This window comes from Trachinotus anak, unplaced genomic scaffold (genome assembly GCF_046630095.1).
Source record: "Trachinotus anak isolate AG129_WGS33_773 ecotype Australia unplaced genomic scaffold, CSIRO_AGI_Tana_v1 ptg000028l, whole genome shotgun sequence".
Classification (NCBI taxonomy): Eukaryota; Metazoa; Chordata; class Actinopteri; order Carangiformes; family Carangidae; genus Trachinotus; species Trachinotus anak.
This window is the reverse complement of record NW_027273879.1, coordinates 3,492,616-3,513,572: the sequence shown is the minus strand read 5'-3', so window position 1 is coordinate 3,513,572 and position 20,957 is coordinate 3,492,616. Positions and strand designations below refer to the sequence as shown.

Here is a 20,957-nt window from a genome sequence, read left to right as displayed (position 1 = left end):
AGATAAACAGCTGGAAGCCATTGTTCAGACTGCAAAGTCTTCACATCAGACAACTGAGTAATGTATTGACAACTTCGTGGGCATGAAAGCAGCAAAAGTATTACAAATTACACTCCGAGAGGGCACCAAAGTTTTCAGTTATCCAAGTCATGCAAACACTAAGTCGAAACTTTAGTCATGTAAACAGGATTATATAAGAGTCACCATTTAAAGAAGTGTGAATTCAGCCGCGACAGGAACAGAATCATATTTGGGGTGTTGTATATCCATATTGGGAGCATGTATTCACATTTATGGTGTCATAGATTTGTGCATGAGGTGGCTCTGCACCTCCTACACAAGAACATGATTTACCCCTCGGGAGAAGCTGGTGTAGACTCCCCTTTCCATTTCATCGCTGTCATTATGTCCTGGTGGGAGGTGCACTGCTTTTACAAGAGATGAAAAGGCCTGATTTTATTGACCAGCTCCCTACTACATCTGCTGTTAATGGATACCTCCTTATAGAGCCTCCTTACACAACCACACTGGAGGTGGTCATCCATTGCCCTTGGTCACAAAATTACCACTGCTTGTTCACATCCCAATGAGCTTGTAGCGTGAGTATCAACTACTGCCAATGTCTTTGCATGTGTGCCTTGATACAATGTGGTCGGGACATCATCTAATCACAAATCCATTATTGCACGTTTGTTTCTCTCAATGATAAAGTTTTCATCTGCAGTTGAGTCAGAACACCCAAAGCGAGATTTATAACAAGAACCAAGAAAAGAAGTCGTAAAACTTACTTTTAGTTTTGCTGTCTTGACTTCCTCTTGAAGAATGAAATATGAAATATCCTTAGGGTAAATATGCACTGTATGAGTGATTTGTCCAATAAATAGTGCTCTGCTTTTGTACTGGCTCTTCCATTATTGATTTCAGTGACCACCATATGAATAGTGAGCACTCTGCTATTGAATTAGGTAGAATAATACATCCAATATATTGATTTTTGTTCGTGTCTTTTGTAACATAATTGCACCTTTTGACAATTTGTGTCCTCATAGCCCCTAAACAACAAAGAACAATGGTGAATTGAAAAGTGAAGTCCATTATTTTACTCTCCACACACTGAATAAGCTTTGCGGGACTGCTGAGCCCTCAGAATGCTGGACTTGTGGGTTTATGACTGGTGGGTTTCTTGTTCATAAAAATCCAGCTTTATTGTCAGGGAGCGTGGATAAGTAACTGTCTGTCATCTCCTAACTACTTCAAGTGATGCACTCAAAGTACCTTGAGGAGTTTTCACTGCACATTTGTATTCAGCTATAGAGCCCTAAAATATGTTTTAGGGCTCAGGGATACATATGTTAAAATATATATTGAATGCTTTTCTACCTCAGAAAAGATTTGCAAAGCAGCGGTTTTCTTCTCTTCCTTTTATGTTGACATACTCTTACCTTTTACAGCACATTACCACCAAAGCTACCACCCTCTTTAGTCTGCAGAAGTTGTGTGTCACATCACCCGCGTCCTTGCTCACAGACATACAGTGTGTACAGTACAATGTGTGTCCATGCCAGTTCTTTTGCTAAACAAGCACAGAAATATTGGTTGCCTCTGCAGAACCACAGAAAATAAATCTTGCGTCTTATTGCTTTTTTTAATAAATAAAAAAAGTTTTAATGTCCAGGGCCAAGGCTTTTAAAATTCTTGCTCTCTGCAATATGAGAAATAAACAAAGCAAAGGTCATTTATAGAGACATTTGGGGAAATATACTTATTCATTTTCTTGCTGAAAGTTAAATGAGAAGATCAATACTCTCATGTCTGTATGCTAAATACAGTATGAAGCTGCCATCTGGCACAGAAGCTTAAGTAAAACATCGGGCAGTCGTTCATACCCTGTGGTTTTTGTGCAGATTAAACGAATAAGATCTAATGTGTTAATAAGTGCTAAAGTGAAGAAGTGGTGGTAGGCAGATTTACAGTCTGCTTACAGTCTTTATGCTAAACTAAGTCAGACGGCTGCTGTCAGTAGCTTCATACTTAGCATACAGACATTAGATTGGTATTGATCTTCTCATCTCGCTCTCGGCAAAGAAGGAAATATGCATATTTGCCATAATGTGAATCTTTTTCTTTAAGGTTAGGCAACTAACCCAACACTTGGTTAAGGTTATGGAAAGATCATGGTTATAGTTCATAAAAAGGTCTTTGACTCTGACATAAAGCAAACGCCACCTCCTGCATTGTCACTGAGTGCTGGCATTAAATGTAAATTGTGAGATGTGGATTTGTCCTTGTGCGGAAGCTACTTTGAAAACATAGCTTTGGTAGCTACCAGGTACTTTACACTGGAAGAAGCTGAACTACAATAAAGCTACATTAGGGTCAACTAAAGAACAACTACACAAAGGTGTGTAGTGTAGACTGCCTGACAAATGCATTACTTCACAGCAGTCTGGATGAAAGAGAGAGAAGTAAAATAAAAATAAAAAATCTTTCCTTTCCTTCTAAGGCCCCAAATTGTTTGTAGTTTCGGTTGTTAACTACAGTTAACTAAGTAATGACTTACTAAACACATATGAATGTAGCTGAACTACCAGCAAGTTACTGCAATATGTAGTTAAACTGCTTTTTTAATTACACATAGTTCAGTGCTCCACAACACTGGGATTTGATCTATATGGACACTGGGGACTGGGCTGGTCTGTGCATGAGCTGGTAGAAAATGAGCAACAAACAATGCAATGCTCATCAAGTGCAGTCAATTTATCTATACAGTGCATTTATGAACAAATGTTGACCAAGGTGCTTTACAGAGAAACTGGAAATACAGTTTGATAATTAAACATAACTTAGAATAATCGAAAATGTTGCTCTGCAGTCGCCCTGGTGGGCTATTATTCGACAAAGTACATTTAACCTTCACTTACTACAAGTCTGTGTATCACTATGATTGTGAAGTATCACAGTGATGCTGCAAAAGACATGCACACTCAGCAAAACAGTGCATGGATTAAAAAAAACAATATCATTCTCACAGGCAGAGCTTTTTCTGAGGACGGATTCAGCTGACTGAGTAAATGAGTGACATTTCCTCAGCGGAGGCCCCTGCAAAGCTGTGAGAAGACTGCAAATGATCCGACAAACTTAAACACACACTGGCAACACACAGTGAGGGAGATTTAAGGGGTTCACTGATACACATCAAATTTAATATACAAGACAATAAGGTGGATTTCCTGTGTGTACCTGCAGCTTGGTGCCGATGAGCTTTTTTATTTTCCTTTGTTCTTTTAAAAGCTTTATACAAGAAACTGCTTGTTTTGCACAGTAAAAGATTCTCCAGTAGAGAATCTGTCCTGAAAGGACTCACACTCTGCACCCTCCCCCATCACATGGATAACTCATAGATACACTGCTGGAATGTATCTGTAAGTAAACATGTCAGTTTATTGACATTAACATGTATTTGCAGGATATTTCCCTGCATCTAATTAGAATTAATTAGAAAGTGCAACCCATACTCACTGACTCACTCATGTCAAATGTATTTTAGATTTGTTACACGTTTTGAACAAGTGTTAAAAAAACAATTATTAAGACCAAGCTACTCTCTACTACTGCATTAAATTGTGACTACATAGCCCAAAGACATCATTCTAGTAATGAAGTCTGTATTTAGAAATTCCAAACACCCACTGCAGTTCAGTATTACTGTTTGGACCTGCCTGCTTTGTACACTAGATGCAGCTAATTCTCTTTGTCTTCACAGAAAATATAATTTTTTTTAAATTTATTTATGTGTTTATTTTCTTTTTTGCCTTTTTTTCTGTGATGAGCTTTTTATTGCTTTGAATTGCAGTGACACAAATTATACAGGAACTGCACAATTCAGTAGCCAGTTGTTTTTGGTCCTGTGGGTTGATTACAAAAACTGCCACTTTATTCCCACACTAATATGATGCACAACATTACTTCCCATGATGAAACACATTTGCTAATTCCCATGAGCATTTTAGGGACACTATAACACAGTGTGTAGCACAATGCAGCCACCAAGGGGCATTTAGTTACTCTTAATTTATTGGCAATCATTGACGTGTGCTTTTTTTTTTATCTCTCTCACACATAAAAGACAAGTTACAAATGTTTTCCTGCTGTTACACATCCAGCGACTTCTGTCAGCTCAGGGAGTAATTACAGCGACAATCAGCTCAAGACATGAAAAGGTTAGAGTTTACAGTATACCAGCAAGAAAATGTGTCATTTCGCAACTCTTGATGTTCTCAGAATAATAGAACAGACATATCCGTTCAACAGAGGGAGAGTGTTTGCAGCGTGTTTCTGTTGTTCATGGTCTGTCAGGTAGCTCAATAGCCTTAAGGCTGTCCCAAATATTTAATGCATGGTTTATGGCTCCCTTTAGAAATATTATCAAGTAGTTAACCTTGCCTGACAGGCTGACCCCTGGCTACAACTCTGGGAAACGAACCACTGAATTTCTGGTCAATAGGGTAATTATGTCAGAGAAGGTCAAGCTGTAGTGACTTACATAAAAAATGAATATAGACAGACGTTTTGATGGTATAGCCTAGCTTTTACTGCAGATAAGCAAGTGTGAAAATGATTCTGTGGAAGTGGATACAACTTTAGACTGAGTTTTTTTAATGTAATATTAGAAGGCTGTAATCTCTCTCTCTCTCTCTCTCTCTCTCTCTCTCTCTCTCTCTCTATATATATATATATATATATATATATATATATATATATATATATATATATATAGCAGCTGATAACAGGGAGACTTAGTTGCTCTATTTAAAGACAATGTTGAGATATTGAAATTGACTATTAACTTTTCTGATTACTTTATACATCTACCCCACTCCATTTTAGGTTGAAATATTATACTTCAATACACTTACTCCATCAAATTCATCTGACAGATACTAGTTACCTTTCAAAAATACATGTTTTCAAAACTTATGATAGGTTTGCAATTGATACCCCACTATTGCACAGTTGTGGAGAGTAGCTAAGCTCATTTACTCAAATTATTGTACTTGAGTAAATGATAAAGGTTATAGTTAAGGTTGGCACAGGTGAGCCATGAAGCATCCCTTAGTTATGCTGCTATAGGCCCAGACTGCTCTCTCTCTCTCTCTCTCTCTCACCCTCCCCATGCATTTATATCATACTACTTCATACCATTAACTGTGAAATCTCCTCTCTGTCTGTCTCTCTCTGACTGTCCCCACTCTGCAGGTGTCACTCAGCTGCAGCATCCAGCCTCTCATGATTATTATCATTATTATTGACTGGTACTGCATCACTGCCGTTACGTTACATTATTTTCACCATAACAATCAACAGTGTATACAGCAGTTCCTGGTCCTCTGCTTAAGTAAATGATCTGAATGCACTCGCACCTTTCCCTAGTTAAGAGGGTGCTTACATTGCTCCCTCAGTAATGACACTGATAAGACTCTGACCAGGACCATTCAATTAGTACTTTTATATACATTGTGCTGATATCACTGCTGGACTTTTACATCTGGTCCCTCATGCACGGCTACTTTTATGTAGGCAAAATGAATTAACTAAACATTTCTCCCACCACTGCTCATATATTCCTAGAAGCTGTGCTCTCCAATATAAACACTGAGATTAATTAACTAATCATTTGGAAGTGGACATTGGGAAAGTAGTAACCCACTTTAACCGTGATAATGTCTGCTTAATTGGCAATAGGACTCCAATCAGAGGCCATATGCTCATAGGCTGAGGACAGGCATTAATTAGACAATTTCCCATACAGTGACACTGGCCAGAGCTCCAGGGCAGTGGAGTGAGGGGTGACCACACTGTTATCCAGAAAACATGCGGGGGGGGCTGAAAATGTGAAGAAAAAAAAAAGAAGAAAAGAAAAGAGAAAAAGGGGAGAGGGAGATCATTTTTTTTCACTTTTGTAATTTCTCAACAGGTCCACAAGGGTTTGGACAAAACCTCTCTCACTTTCTCCCTCCTGTGCTCCCTCTCTCCCCCTCTCCCTCTCCCTCCCTCTCTCTCCCTCCCTCTCTCTCCCCTCTCTCTCTCCCTCCCTCTCCCTCCCTCCCTCTCTCTCTCTTCCTCCGAAAAGCTCTGTCTAATTATTCCACTCTGGCGCAGCTGAGCGCCGGTAACCACCGCGCCGCTCTCCCGCCGCTCTCTGCCCCTCCGCACCGTGATTCCGCCGGGGTAACGGCTCTTCTACCGGAAACTAATCAGCCCCCCCCCCAATAAAAAATAAAAATAAAAAAAAAAAACACCTGGAGGGCGCGTTCGTCAGGGCACGTGAAACGTGTTTAGAAGGAGCCTCGAGCCGAACCGACAGATGCCCGAGACCCGCGCCCGGTGCCCGCGGAGCCGGCGGGGACGGAGCCCCGCACCCACGGAGCAGTGATGGGACGGTGCTCGGGAGGGTGCTGCTGGAGTTTTGCCGCCACCCTCGTGCTTCTCGGCTTCTCGCGGGTCCCGGAAACGTCAGCGAGAGGTAAGCACGCGCTCGGGCGGCTTCTCTTTGATGTCGGTCCTCGAGAATAAACTCGAGGAAAAAAAAAAAAAAAAAAAAGGTGCGTTTAAGTTGGTTCGACCTCGGAAAAGTGAGACTCCAGCCGGTGTGAGCTGTTTGTGTGTGTTTGTTTGTTTGTGTGTTTTTTTGTTTTTTTTTAAATAAGATTAAGAAAAGTCAGATTTTTTCACGCTGCGTTTGAATTGTGCCAAGTTTTTATTTGAAATGCGCCACGCTCGAGCTGAATTGTGTTTGAATACTGTGATTTTTTTTTTTTTTTTTTTTTTTTAAGCTTTAAAATGAAGGTAATTATCAATTCAGAATTACCTGGAGGATCAGTTCTGCCCGAGCATCACCTACACTAATGCAATTCCTGCGCTGTTGTGCTTCGCCATGTTTTAAGTGTAATTGAAAGGGAGAGCACATTACTCCGTTAATGCAATATTTGACTATTCGAAATAAGTTTGTTCTTTTTCCTTCCACATTTTCACCAGCTTGAATCCATTACACTTGGATATTTGCCAGAGCCACCTTAATTACATGAGCTGTTTTACTGAGAAATGGTCCTTTCCAGGAAATGTCAGTGCAGCTGGAGAAGCTGGTAGCATGCCGGTCTGCCCTGTTTAGCTCACTCCTGTGGTCTGAGCTTTTGTTTCACACAGACTAAAGAAGGCTATACTCTGAAGCTTGATGATAAATGGGGATGGTTGCTTGAGAGCTATGCTCACTTCTGCAACTTTAATTGGTTGTTTTTGTTGGTCGCCTTGACAGTAGTGGATCTCAGCGCATGAAAAAAAAAAATGATGGTAAGGAAAGGCTAGTTGTTGCAGTGGGTATAAAGGTTGGGTGATATATGGAGGGCACCCCACTGTGAGCTGTATCAGACTGTAGCTTAACTGTGCTGTGAAAATCCAGGGTGTTTCATTATGGTAATGCACAAATGTGATGCAAGCAGTGTGTGATGTAAGCTTGAGAGAATATTGAGATGCACTGTCTTCAAATGTCTTCATTTGGTCAGTGTGTTTTTTTTTTCTCTCTCTTTTTCTTTTTTCCTCTGTCCTGACCTATTGACATCCATTTAGCTCGCATGGCAGTGTAACAAAGATGCATTTGCAATTCAATTAGTTAACTAGCCCCAAGGTTTTCATTTTTGCATCCCAAGTTTTGAAATTAGCTTCGACTTGAAAATCTGCATTGCATAAATATTAGATTACGCATGTGTATCTTCAGGGCAACTTTGCATAGATCACGAGGGTTTTTGTCAGTCTTTCAAAGTTAGACTGAAAGGCTTTGAATATAACCTTTCAAAGCTGGCTGTGCATTGTATTTAGTCGACCAGCATTTCCACAGTGGCTGCATTTACATCTGAAATGATATTTGTAAGGAGTGACCTATGCTTGGCAGAAAAAAAACCAATGATGTTGTGGAGGGCATGAAAGTAAAATGTGCCTCTGTGCACCAAATGCAGTTTTCATAAGCTGCATAGGTAAATGTTGTAATGCATCTGCCAGGTTTTAAAGTGGTGTCTGCATCTGTGATGGCTCTCCGCCAGGCTGTAAAATAAATATTTATGTTGTGCAATGATATGGATGTAAACAGTCAAATACTTTGACTTTACTTTACCTGACTAAATAATGTAAAATCTGCAGGCAAGACTAAGTTAAGGAGCTTGGTTGTAATAAAAATTCAGCTCTCTAGCCACATACATGTAAAGCCTGTCCTACAGATGGTAATTTATTTGCCAATTAGGAGCTAAGCTATAATTCAGGCATCCAAATTTATTCTTTATCTTGCAAGGAGGGGACTCACCACTCATCTGCAAGCATACAATTTAAAGCTTAGCACTCTGTGGGAGTGGGGAGCACGAAATGACAATAACAAACTTACCCCAAGGAGAAACCTAGAATCAGTGCCCACAGGTGGATTCAGGGAGGCGATGGGGCTGATGAAATGCTGAGCAGCAGCAGTGAATATAACAGAGGTGTTTGCAGCAAGACCAGTGAAGCAGCAGTGACAGTGAGCAAGAGCTTGGATATGTTCACATGTAAGTAGAGTGTATTACGTGTGAGTGTAGCTACACAACTTGAGTCATCTGTGTGAAGAACTGTGGCTTTTTCTTTTCCTTCCTCTTCCTCATGACTCTAAATTAATGTCTTTGGAGAGCTATAAAGGTTTTCAGAAAATGCCCAGTTGTCAATACTTTTAGCCAGAGCCAACCACAAACCAATTTATTAGACATTTCATATGTGGGCTTTAGGTTCATGGAAAATAAAGAGCGTGCACTAAAATGTCTCTAAAATATAATACAAGGTAGTGTTGTAGTGTTTGGGCGAGTACAGCTACAACAAATTATATTTTCAGTATCATTTAATCTGTAGATTATTTTCTTCATCCATCTTTCTTCTTAGTCGTTTGGTCTATAAACTGTTAGAAATTTTCAGCAAATCCTCACAATTTAGAAGATGAACTGAGGGAATGTTTAGGATTTTTGCTTGAAAAATTACTGGAAACGTTTGATCATCAACGTTACGTTTTCGTAGCCTAGCCTATTGGATGTTTCGAAAGCATCTTAATTGACTTGGAACAAGAACAGAAAATCATTCAAAACGCAAACTCCTTGTGTTCATTCGCCTATAGACCATTGCTTATGGCCACGCTAATTATAACCCACTACATCCATTGTATTGTCTAATACTATTTATTAGACAATTCATAAAGTCAGTCTAACATTTGATCTGTGGTCAGTCACAGTTCACTAATGTATGTAAACCTGCCATCGTAGGGACAGTGGTTACATAACCTTTGAAACAAGCCACAGTTGACACACGTATGCACCCCATTGGTACTTAAACAAATAGCATTATACCTCTGCTTTAGAGTCAATCCCACATACACTGTCCCACTGCCTTTAATACTCATTAGGGTGCCAATTGTGTTGGGTTGAAAAGTCCCCTACAAGTACAGTTTTTGCTGTTGTTTGAATACTGTTGCTAAAAACTGCCCAGCTTTTTAAGTAAATTACTAACATTACATCCTCAGTGGCCTAATGAATGGGCTTGGGGCTAAGTGTCACAGAAAGGGTAGGGAAGTCAGAAATGATTGAGAAATGCATTAACATCAACAACAACGTTTGGTCCTGGGATTTGTCAACAATAAGAAAAATATAGAATAGTACCAACCTTTAAGATTGAATGGTTGAATGGCAGACACTAATTGGATAGACTGCTTGATTTAAAACATCATTTAGGCGCCATATATGGTTATCAGGGTGAAATCGATCAATGCACCCCCTGCAGCAACACTGACATGACAACAGTGCTAAGACGTGTAACTGGTCAGCCAGAGGCGAGACGCCACTCTCTGCCCGAGTGCGAAGAAGCAGCAGCCTGTCACGCTGCATGACAGACGCCTGATTGACCCTAGATTATCATACAGAAAACCATCTCTAGGGTAACTGCCTCTCCAGCCTTCCTGCAACCAGAATGTCATACCAAGAAAAACATGCAAGTCCTGACAACAGAGCAACACTCTAAGATGCTAGCACAATGCAGAATTTCATTTAATTTTAGTGACATAAATTTCCTTTTAGTTTAATATAAGTCAACAAGCTCTTAGTGGCTGAGGCTTGGAGCTGCAGCCCATGTAGCCATTGTATACAGTGCTGCTAAAAACACATGCTGGCTTGAGCATGGTGTAAGTGGAAAAACTCGAGAGAAACAGAGAGTGGGTGGGGGGTTGAGGATGGATAAAGGGCAATGGAGTCATCTCTGCCATGTTTTATTTATCCCCAAAAGAATGACTGCCAGACTCTTTCTCAAGCTCCAAGCTTTGATTTAACTGACATTTCACATGAGCTGAATTCACGAGCACAGCTGGGCTGGTATCCACTGTTGTTTCTGTTCTGTAGTAAGAGATTGCATGGTGGTCATATTGCCCAGTTTCAATTGTGCATTATTCAAAGGGAACACATTTCTCTATCCAACTCTTCTTCACATTCAGAGGGAACTAAGCTCACCAGCAGCCAAACAAGGGGGGATACTACCTACAGTGAAAGCAGAAAGCTATAAAATCAAAAAAGAGAAATGATTGGGAATGTTACTCTCATAAAAGTTTTTCTTGGAAGTAAATATACACACCCTAATTACACTGAAAGTGTGATGAAAGCCTGGGATGGACAGAGCTATTGTTTTTTGTCTATGGGATATTGAGACTTTGGAATGTGGTCAATAAATAAGCTTTTGTACATGGTATTCCCCGGAGAGGCAGGATTGATTGGAAGAGAATCCTTTTGTTTGCTCCAATAAAAAAAAAACAATGCTTTCATTATAAAGCTTTTGCTGTAACTTCATATTTCTGCTCAGTTCCATTGTGGTTATGTATAGATTCATGGAGGTTTTCTCTCCACTTTGCAGTCAGTTTAGTCTTTGTTGTATATTGCTGAATTATTGGTTGGTGGATGCATATTTATAAATATATTTATAGTAAATATATTTATTATTGTTTAGAATCAGAATTTATTAGAGATGTCCTGATCAGGTTTTTTTTTTTTTTTTTTTTTTTTTTTTTTGGCCCTGATCCCGATCCTTATCCCTACCCAGTACACACCCAAGCTACAACCTGAAAATGATGAAAGGTGGAACTTAATTAGTCCTGAACTCCAGCTCTGTTGACGTTGTTGGAACTACAAAAAGACCCAGTCCACTTGTAAAATCCACAGCAGTGCAGTTTTTTATTTTATTTTTTTTTAACTGACCAACGGCTGAGTAGACACACCGGGTCGCAGAGAGCACATGAACAGAACAACAGCCGAGTTACTCCCAGAATTAACATTACTTGGTGACAGCTGATATCAATCACTCAGACTTTATTGGTGAGACACAGAGTGCTTTACAGAATAAAACAGAATAAGAGCACACACACAGAGACACCACCCACATTTACACACAGCCCTGTAAATGATTAGGTTATAAATAAAAAACTATAAAAATAAGACAATATTAGAACTGAGATATATATATATATATATATATATATATATATATATATATCTCAAAGTAAGACCTGTTAAGGAGCACTATGGTGCAGCACGAACAGGCAGGTGGACAAAATACAGTAGAGTACAGTAAAGAAAGGATCAGCATCAGGTTTATGTTAGCTGATACAGATCCACTGAAATATGCCCCACATTTGCCCCAACAGTGACTCCTAGGATCAGCTCCAGACATCTTTTGCATTCATACAGTTACTTCCTACGTGGTGATTTTACTGTCATCACTCAGCATCACTTTCGCATTTTGCATTTGTACTGAATGTTTGCAGGTGTGCATGCACTGTGACACCTTGCTATATGTTCTGTGCAACCGAATGCTGAGAGAGTGACAGGGTGTCAAATGTTGCCACTTCAGTCACCTCCCGCAGATTTGCCTTTCAGCCTTGTCGGCACAGCCTTGAAGCTCTCTGTTCAATAAGAGCTGGCATTGCTGTCATGTGTTTCCTAATAATACAGAAGGGGAAGCCTTGGAGATAACTGCCCATCCACAATGCACCACTCAATGCCTCGCTGGCTAACTCAAGGGCATTGTCACAAAGGCAAGATTCACGCCATTCACTGTTCACTTCAATGCCAAACCCTCTCCTTCCCTCTCTCTGTCTCTCATAGCTCTCAGTTTGTAGCTGTGGGTAGCACTTTTGTTTCCTCTGAAGCGCTTTTATTTCATAAATACCCCGTCCCTTCATCCTTTCTTGTTGTTCACACCTCCTGTGCAATTCCTTTCGGTGTAATTTAGTTTCAGTGGATTGTTGCTGTGACAAATGTTTTGGTTCTGGTATAATTTCTCAACTCACCTGATGGAAGGAGAAAGGAGATCTGAGCTTGGAGAGGGAGAACGAGGGAGCGGGGTATGTTGGAGGAAAAAGCACAGGGAGAGAGAGAGAGAGAGAGAGAGAGGAAGGGTTACAGTGCAGAATACTTAAGTATCTCATGTTATCACTAACTGCCACAGCAGTTTGTCAGTAACAGCGAGCACCTGTCACTGCTCTCCCTGATGAATTACTATCTAAAGTAATCAAAAGCAAATACATATTTAATGACTTTGAATTAAAGCAGAGGTTCAGTGTTGTATGTGTGTTTAAAAATGTTTATGCAACAGTTGACAACATGGAACTTTTTTTTAATACATTATCTCTTAAAGCGTCTGAGTCTCTGACCCCCCCCCCACCACCACAGTACATGACAAGACTGATGTGAAATTTATTGGAAATGCATCAAAAATGACAAATATGAGAAATCCATAGAAGCGAACATGTGATTAATTTCCTTGTTAGTGTGCCACAGAGCCAATACAGCCCTCACAGCCTGTACCTCATGGAACATATGCTGTCATGGCTGTACGCTCACTGAGCTCTTTACTGGGAACACCGCACTAACACTGGACACTTCCTCCCTTCACTCTCAAAACTGCCTCAGTTATTCACAGCATGGATTCCACAAGATGTTGGAAAACTTCCTCTGAGACTCTGCTTCATGTCAACGTGATTGCATCATGTGATTTCTCCAAATGTGTCAGCTGTGCTTTCATGTTGCCAGTCCCCTCTTCTACCACATCCCTGAGGTGTTCTGCTGGTTTCAGATGTGGTGACTGGGGCAGGCCACTGAAGTTCACTGAACTCACTGACATGTTCAAGAAACCCAGATGACTTCTGCTTTGTGACTTAGTGCATTATCCTGCTGGAAGGAGCCAGTAGAAGATGGTAAACTGTGGCTGGGATAGGATGCACATGGTCAGCAACAATACTCAGACTGTGGCTTTCAAACCATGATTGAATAATTGGTATTAATGGGCCCAAAGTGTGAGAAGAGTATATTCTTGGACCAGCCTGGACTGTTGACACAAGGCAGGTTGGGTCCATGGATCCAAATGAATTCTGACCTTCTGCTGCCTCAGCAGAAATCCAGATCCATCAGACCAGGCTACGTTTTTCCAGTCTTCAAATGTCCAGTCTTGGTGAGCCTGTTATCACTGCAGCTTCATGTTTCTGTTCTTGGCTGACAGGACAGGAACCTGACGTGGTCTGCTGCTGTTGCAGCTCATCCACCTCATGGTCAGACATGTTCATTCTGAGAGTTTTTTCTGCTCACCACAGAGAGTGGTTTTCTGAGTGACTGTAGTCTTTCTGTCAGCTGCAACCAGTCTGGTCATTCTCCTCTGACCTTTCTCATCAACAAGGTGTTTCTGTCCACAGAACTGCTGCTTACTAGATTTTTTTTTTTTTTTTTTTCTTTTTTTCACCATCCTGAATAAACTCTAAAGACTGTGTGTGAAAATCTCAGGAGATCAGCAGTTTCAGAAATACTCACACCAGCAATCATGCCACGGTCAAAGTCACTGAGATCACATGAACTGAAGCTCCTGACCTGTATCTGCGCTGCTGCCACATGATTGGCTAATTGGATAATTGCATGAATAAGTAGGTGTACAGGTGTTTCTAATACAGTGCTCAGTGTGTGTAAATACAGTCACCAACCACGTCATCTCTGACATCATCTGTCTTTAATGGTATGAGACCAGTAAGGCGTGATGGTAAATGTTTGAGTAATGGATATTGCAAAATTGACACAATAAACACAGATAGTTTGAATGCTTGCACTTTCAGTCAGTAACAGCAGTCCCATGACAGGATGTGGCCCTTTTGACTTTGTCTTTTTCCTGTTTCTTCTGAGCGTTGTTGAAAAGGTTGTTTAATGGTTTGGAAGCTGTTTTTTTTTTTTTTTTTTTTTTTTTTGGCGTATCCACATTTCTTACATCTAGAAATTATTTCCTGGCTTCAAGTAAGGCAAGGTCTCACTCCATCTAGTAAAAAAAAGAATAAAAATCAGATGACACCCCAAGCTACAGAAAAGGACTCTGCCTGGCTATATTTCATGCAGCTCTGTCTGTCCTCAGTGGCCATTCGGTGCCTTTGTGAGTGTCAGAGATGCAGGCTGGGAGTTAAGAGTCCCTCCTGGCATATGAAGCCAACATAATACCTCTCTGTAGTCATGCGTAACTATATGTTGTAAAACCAACAAAGCTCTGTCATTCACAAAATAAAACAAAGTGGAATTCCATCGGCCTTTGAAGATGCCTTCTGTGTTTTTCAGAAGAAATCCTCGGCCGTGCAGATAAAGGCGGGGAACTGCAGAAGCACTGTCTTTGAGAAGTGCTGAGCTGAAACGCATCAAATACAAAGTTGAACTGATGATTTACATAGACTTTGTAGCACACTGAACTCAGGTCAAACAGACTATATTAAAGACAAATGTTTTCTTTAATCTGGATTTCATGAGTCTAAATGACAAGAATTCAAAGTCCAAACTAATTTTCACATTGACAGAAATAGCAAGTAAACCTATAAATAAACTGCTGCATCTTTCAAGGTTGGAAATATTTTAATTAAAACCAGTGTGTAAGATTCAGAAATGAAGCAAAAAAGGGAAAAAAAAGACCTTGAGGCACATAACAGGATCTGATTTGAAAGCGACTATAATCATATTTAAAAGTCTACACATCCTTTCAGAATGTAGAGAATGTTTGCAAGTCAGAAACACCTTCACTACTGGATGTCATTAGCACCTCAGCTAGTCATCGTGTTTTTAATAAATAAAATAAAATAAATAAACAGAGGTTAACGTAGCTGAAATAAGCGAATGTGAAATAAGCTCCACTCTTTCTGACCATCCAGACTAAATTACAACATCAGAGTTTTTCAAAATAAAACGAGGTCAGCAGCGTTTCCAAAAGTCTTCTTTTTAAGGGCTTGAAATTTCCGGAGTAGTGTGAACAACAGTGATGTGTCTTAAAACTAAAAAGGTGTTAGTGTGAATGTGGCCTGTGAGTCACTGCACCTGTTCTAACTATTTACCTCTGCTGTCTCCTTTCATGTTTGTATTTGGCAGCGAGAAGCAGGAGTTACTAGAAAAAGGGCAGTTTTCAATAATCACAAGTTCAAAGTTCACTTTAACATTGCAGCTCATCTCCCGGCTTGACTGCTATATTGTCACCTTTGCTGGCCTTCCTCGTCGCCTCTTAGACCCTCACAGCCAACACAAGTCAGCTGTCCTTCCTGTCCCTGGCAATCACTGTGTCTGCTCCTGCTCTTTTCCCTCCTGGCCTGCTCAGCGGTGAGATGTCACTCTTTTAATGCTCCAGCTCCACTTTACCGCAGCCCTCCCTCAACCTTGAACGTGCAGACCAAGGTTCACAACACCACTGTCTTTTCATCTGCGGACCGGAGTCATGCGTTCACCGTCCTGAAGTATGTTCAGCTCTCATTGTTTTCCCAGAAAGCCATCTGACTGTTTATCCCTTTCATTGTTGGAAAAATTGTATTATTATTATTATTATTTTTTGTTTTGTTTGCACCTCTTCTTATTACCTACTGCCCTCGTGCACATTCTTCTGGGTGTAATCGTTGCTGCATCACCTCCCGCAGTCTTTGCCTGGTCACGTTTGTTTGATATGAATTTGAAGGAGGAGCTCAGAATTATATTTGTTCTTCCGATTTACATTTAAATGAGAATGAATGACGCACGTTCAAACACAATGTGAAGAAAGAAAAACATGTAAAATATATTTATATTCGTCCATGCCTGTGTTGAATTCCTCCTCTCTTGCATATTGACATCACCTAATGACTTGAGCAGTTGAATTTAAAGGTTTATCCATACGTAAGCCTGTGTGTTTTCTTCTGATCTGTGTGTGCCGTTGCAAGGTCATGCATGTGTAACTTTGATGAGGTTCCCCTTCAGCCAAGGACTCCCCTTTGTCATTAAGATAGATAACATCTATTCTGTGCATCGATGTGGCTACATTCATTTTAAAGACTACTTTTGTTTCACCTCACAGACAGCGGAATCAATAAATAGCTTTGCCTATTTCTGCTTCATTTCATCTTCACTGGTTTAGACCAAGTCAACCCCAGAGCTGAAGACAATGCAGTAAACTAGAAGTCAGGGCTTCTTTATACATATATGTATTATGTAGGAGTTAAATGGTTATTGCTGTTATATTTTTATTATTATCAACAATTTCTCTGAAGAATTTCACCAAAACCAACAATTTATCCAAACACATATTTCTTCATAGCAGCAACTCCATTTGTAGTTGTAGATGTAGTTAGTGTTGGGCAGAAGTCACGCCGGCTATATTTAAACTGTGCTGGGCATTTGACAAGTTGAGAGGAATAAAAGCAACTGGTCCAATATGTCGAGAGACTAAAGTAAAGGGTCTTTGGTTTAAGATGGGATGAAACAGGTTAGTGGAAAAACTTTAGAAATCTATTAATTGAAAACCAGAGCAGACATTTCTTCGCATCATGTCCACATTGAACCTGGTGATCTTGGTGCTTGAATAAAAGGTTTATTCAGTAAACCTTTTATGCTGAGTGATGTAATCTCTTGCGGTTTGCAATAAATTACTTTCATGAGAGCGCCGCTTTGTTGTCACACCTCACTGTAGAAATAGGCATGAAACACTGCATATCAGGCGGTAAGATATCTACTGTATTTCTGCTGGATGACTGTTGCAATTGTCAGCCTGTCGGGGGCTCCGTCCGGAGTATACACATGTACTGACAAGACCCATATTCAAAGCACTGAATTGTAGAAGCATCTGAAATTGAAATGTCAGGTTGAAATGAACATGCTGTGAATTAGAATGCGGAAACAGAAAAGACAAGCTATTGTGCAGCAGCGGCTCCTTGTTGACATTTTTGTGTGCATTGTGTTTACCGACTGTGTCCAATACCTTGATGCTAGATTTGGTCAGAGTGGAAAGCCCCGCATTTTCCACAGAGGACGGTCAAGCTTCTCTTCTGTGGAGTATCGTAATGAGACTGCAGCAAACGCTGACGTTCTCCCACTCCCTAATCAGTTATCTTGAGATCTGCTAATGTGTAGGTATCCTTCTCTTTTTCCCCATCTATGTGTGTGTTGTATAGCTGTAATCCAAAACAAGGCCTGATAAAATGAGAGGATAAAACCCAATTACCCAGTAGGCAGTCCTGAGTCATCTCCCATTTGTTCCAGCCATTTTCTCCTCTGTCTGCTCCTCTTTATCTCGACATGTATGGTTTACTCAAAGACCACCCCAGCTGATTGTAATCTGTAGGTGAAAAGAAATGAGATAAAAAAATTTGAAGAAGAAACCCAAGTGATAGAGTGAGCTAATCGATGGCAAGCGGCTCGCACCCAGGGATTCTCTTTTCTCTTCAGTATAATCTTCCAATGTGATTGTTAGGTTTGTGTGCACCAGGCTTCTGAGGGGACCAATTAAGGAGCGGCAGGGCAGGAGCCTGAACTGCTGGCTCTCCTAATAGCCTACAGGCTGGAGTGGTCCTGATCCATAGTGAGTCGATAACACAGGCCTCTGCAGTCTCAGCCAATGAATGCCAACAATCAAAGTGAAGGTGCAAAGAAAAATAAGTCAAACTGGAAAAATCAAAATGTTCTTGCATGTTCAAAACTTTAAAGTAAGATTGTTTGCACAGTAAAAAACCCCGATGATGAATAAATATACTATCCTGAGACAGTAAGTGTAAGAAAGGCCACAGCGGGCTCTTGACCTTTGCAGAAGATTAAAGAATCGGCCATCCTTTTGAGTGTTAAGTACACTGTGTGTGTGTGTGTGTGTGTGTGTGTGTGTGTGTGTGAGTGTGTGAGAGAGAGAGAGAGAGAGAGAGAGAGAGAGAGTGTTCATTTTTCTTTCTTGGATTCAGTCTGTCTGTATGTCCTTGATCGCTGAGTACAGTGTTTGTTCTAGCCCCCACACACTGAGAGAATGCACCGCTGACTTGTGGTTCCCTCTCTGCTGACCTACAAGGTGTGTGATAACCTACAGCAACCGCACGTTTGTTTTTCAAGGCTGCTGGAGAACACACCCACTTACAGCTCATCTCAGAGGGATTCTGCTCTCTCTTATGTCGAAGCATTTCCCCTAGATGGAGTAGAGTCAGGTAGTCCATAATCTAATGTGACTGCTTTAATTTAATCAGTAGCCATATATATCATTTACTAAGTTCTTCAAAAACACTACACTTTGAATTATCGGTCTACTTATGTTCCCCTGGCGGATGTGCAGTACTACATTACATGTGTAGACTTAAAGGGAACTGCATAATATACTGCTAGATGGCTGCTGGAGAATAACTGCTGTTGTTCCTTCTTCTCACCAAGAACTGATGCAAAAAAGTCTCTGTAATCTTTATTATCTCTAATTTATCCCTAATAACAAAAAGCTAAATATATATATTATTATTACATTGTATTTTATTTTTATTTTTCAGTTGAAGGAGCATTCTCTGCCTGGTCAAGCCTATAGTGATGCTACTGTGTTGTTCTGGTCTTTCCTTTCAACATTTTGGTGCAGAGCGACATATCTTAAAAGCTCTGCACCCCAGATTGTAAGGAAGTTTGGTAAGCACCATGGCCTTGCACTTGAATTTCAGAGCAGGTTGTTTTTACCTTTGTTTTCTTCCAGTTTATAACTTGGGATTTTATAGATTTAAATTAAATTAAACCTCATTAATTTTTTTGCCATTAATTTTCTTGTGTTAAGCCAACTTCCACAAAAATTTAGAAACAATTTGTACAGTTAATGTGATCATACTGACTATTATATCCCTCGATATAGAAGCTTTTTTTCCAGTGGTGCTAAGCGAGATCCAAAGCTTATCATCAGTGTCAAATCTTTCCCCACATTGTCATTTGCAGTTTGTGCATATCATATAATATGATATGATATAATATAATGCAATATAATATGATATGATATATAATATAATATAATATAATATAATACAATACAATACAATACAATACAATATGATATAATATAATATAATCTCAGGAACATTTGGAAGCTCTGTCCTCATTGTGCTTGTGAGGAGCCCTCCTTTGACATCTGTGTCTGGTTTCATATTATTTCAATCTGTCTTTTCTTTTTCACTATGACGAATGCTGTGGCACATTTTTACACGTTCATTCTTCTTTCCACTGTGTCATTTCATTACAGCAGCCCATTAGCTCATTCTGGGAAATACTGCCTATATTACTATGCTGTTTTGATAAGTGGCAGGAGAAGCTGTCTACCCCACTCTAACCTACACTGGGACTGTGACAACCAGCTACTGTGTGAGATCCTGTGCAAGTCTGGAAGAGAGAGTGACAGAACTGTACATTTTACAAGGCTACCTTGTTCCTGCTGTTAATGCAGTGCAGAATAACAGTGAAGCACTGCAGTGCACAGGTGTTCTCCTTTTTATGCCTTAAATTAATCTAATTATTGAGGCAAGATAAATGGCTGTGCTAAATGCTGTGGACCTTTGTAGTCGTCTGTTCGCCTGCACTGTGTCGATACTGTCACACAATACTCTTAAGATTTATTTACATTACATCAATGTTTTGGACTGTGTGTAAGTAAATGTGATTTGTTGATTGTCTTAAGTGTATTCTGTGGAGGCCAAGAGATCTCATGAGACCTAATTGTGGTTGTAGGTGCTATTGATTTGTCTGCTTGTGTTTGTTATTGTCTTTCCATCCTATATCATCACCGATTCATCTTAATTTATGTCTCCTACCTTCGTTCACGGGGCGGCTCGGCGGCACAGTGGTCAGCACTGTTGCCTCACAGCCAGATTCAGTTCTGGGATTCGAAGCCTGCTGGCCAGCTGCGGCCTTCCTATGTGGACTTCTCATGTTCTCCCCGTGCACTGCGCATTTCCTCCAGGTTAATTCGGTTGTCCTCCTGCAGTCCAAAGACATACAGTTTAAGTTAACTGGCAGCTCTTGGGTGTGAATGTAAGGGTGAATGGTTGTCTGTCTCTCTGTCAGCCCAGTGACAGACTGCCAACCTGTCCGGGGTGTACCCCTCCTCTCGCCTATTGTCAGCTGGGATTGGCTCCAGCCTCAAGGATAAGCGAGCAGAGCTGACAGATAAACTTTTTATCTACAAGATTTTTTTCATATAGAAATGGCGTTTTGGTCTTTCCTCACTGCCTGATTTGTATCTGCTACAGAATGTTTACCAGCATCATGCAGATTTGAGATGCAGCAACTATTAGTGTTTATCAGGCATGTGTGCATCTGCGCAATGTTCATTTTCTGACTCAGCAGGTTTTTACACTGTGTGTAGACAGTGAGCACATACTGTTATCAAATGACTATTTATTCCATATATCATTAGAGTCTTCATCTGTACATCCTCCCCCTGCTCTCTTTATGTCTTCCTCTCAGTCATCCCTTCATTCACGTATTCACTACTTATGACATAATATTGTTTATCTACTTTGCACTGGTGCATCAGAGCTGTACTTTATGTGCATTGCATAATGAAAGTGTTGAGGGCCTAAGATGGGCGCCATGTTTTAGCAGGAGGTCTTA

The 20,957-nt window shown here is 40.3% G+C and overlaps 1 protein-coding gene across 1 annotated transcript in view; it reads left to right on the top strand.

Annotated features, from left to right (window-relative positions):
- Positions 1-6,142: 6,142 nt before the first annotated feature.
- The window catches only part of LOC139611531 (netrin receptor UNC5D-like), a 158,166-nt gene continuing 143,351 nt past the window's right edge, over positions 6,143-20,957 (top strand). The window contains exon 1 of the mRNA XM_071466279.1: positions 6,143-6,523. Coding sequence (XP_071322380.1) covers positions 6,433-6,523 — 91 coding nt within the window. The 5' untranslated portion in view covers positions 6,143-6,432. The remainder of the gene's footprint in view (positions 6,524-20,957) is intronic.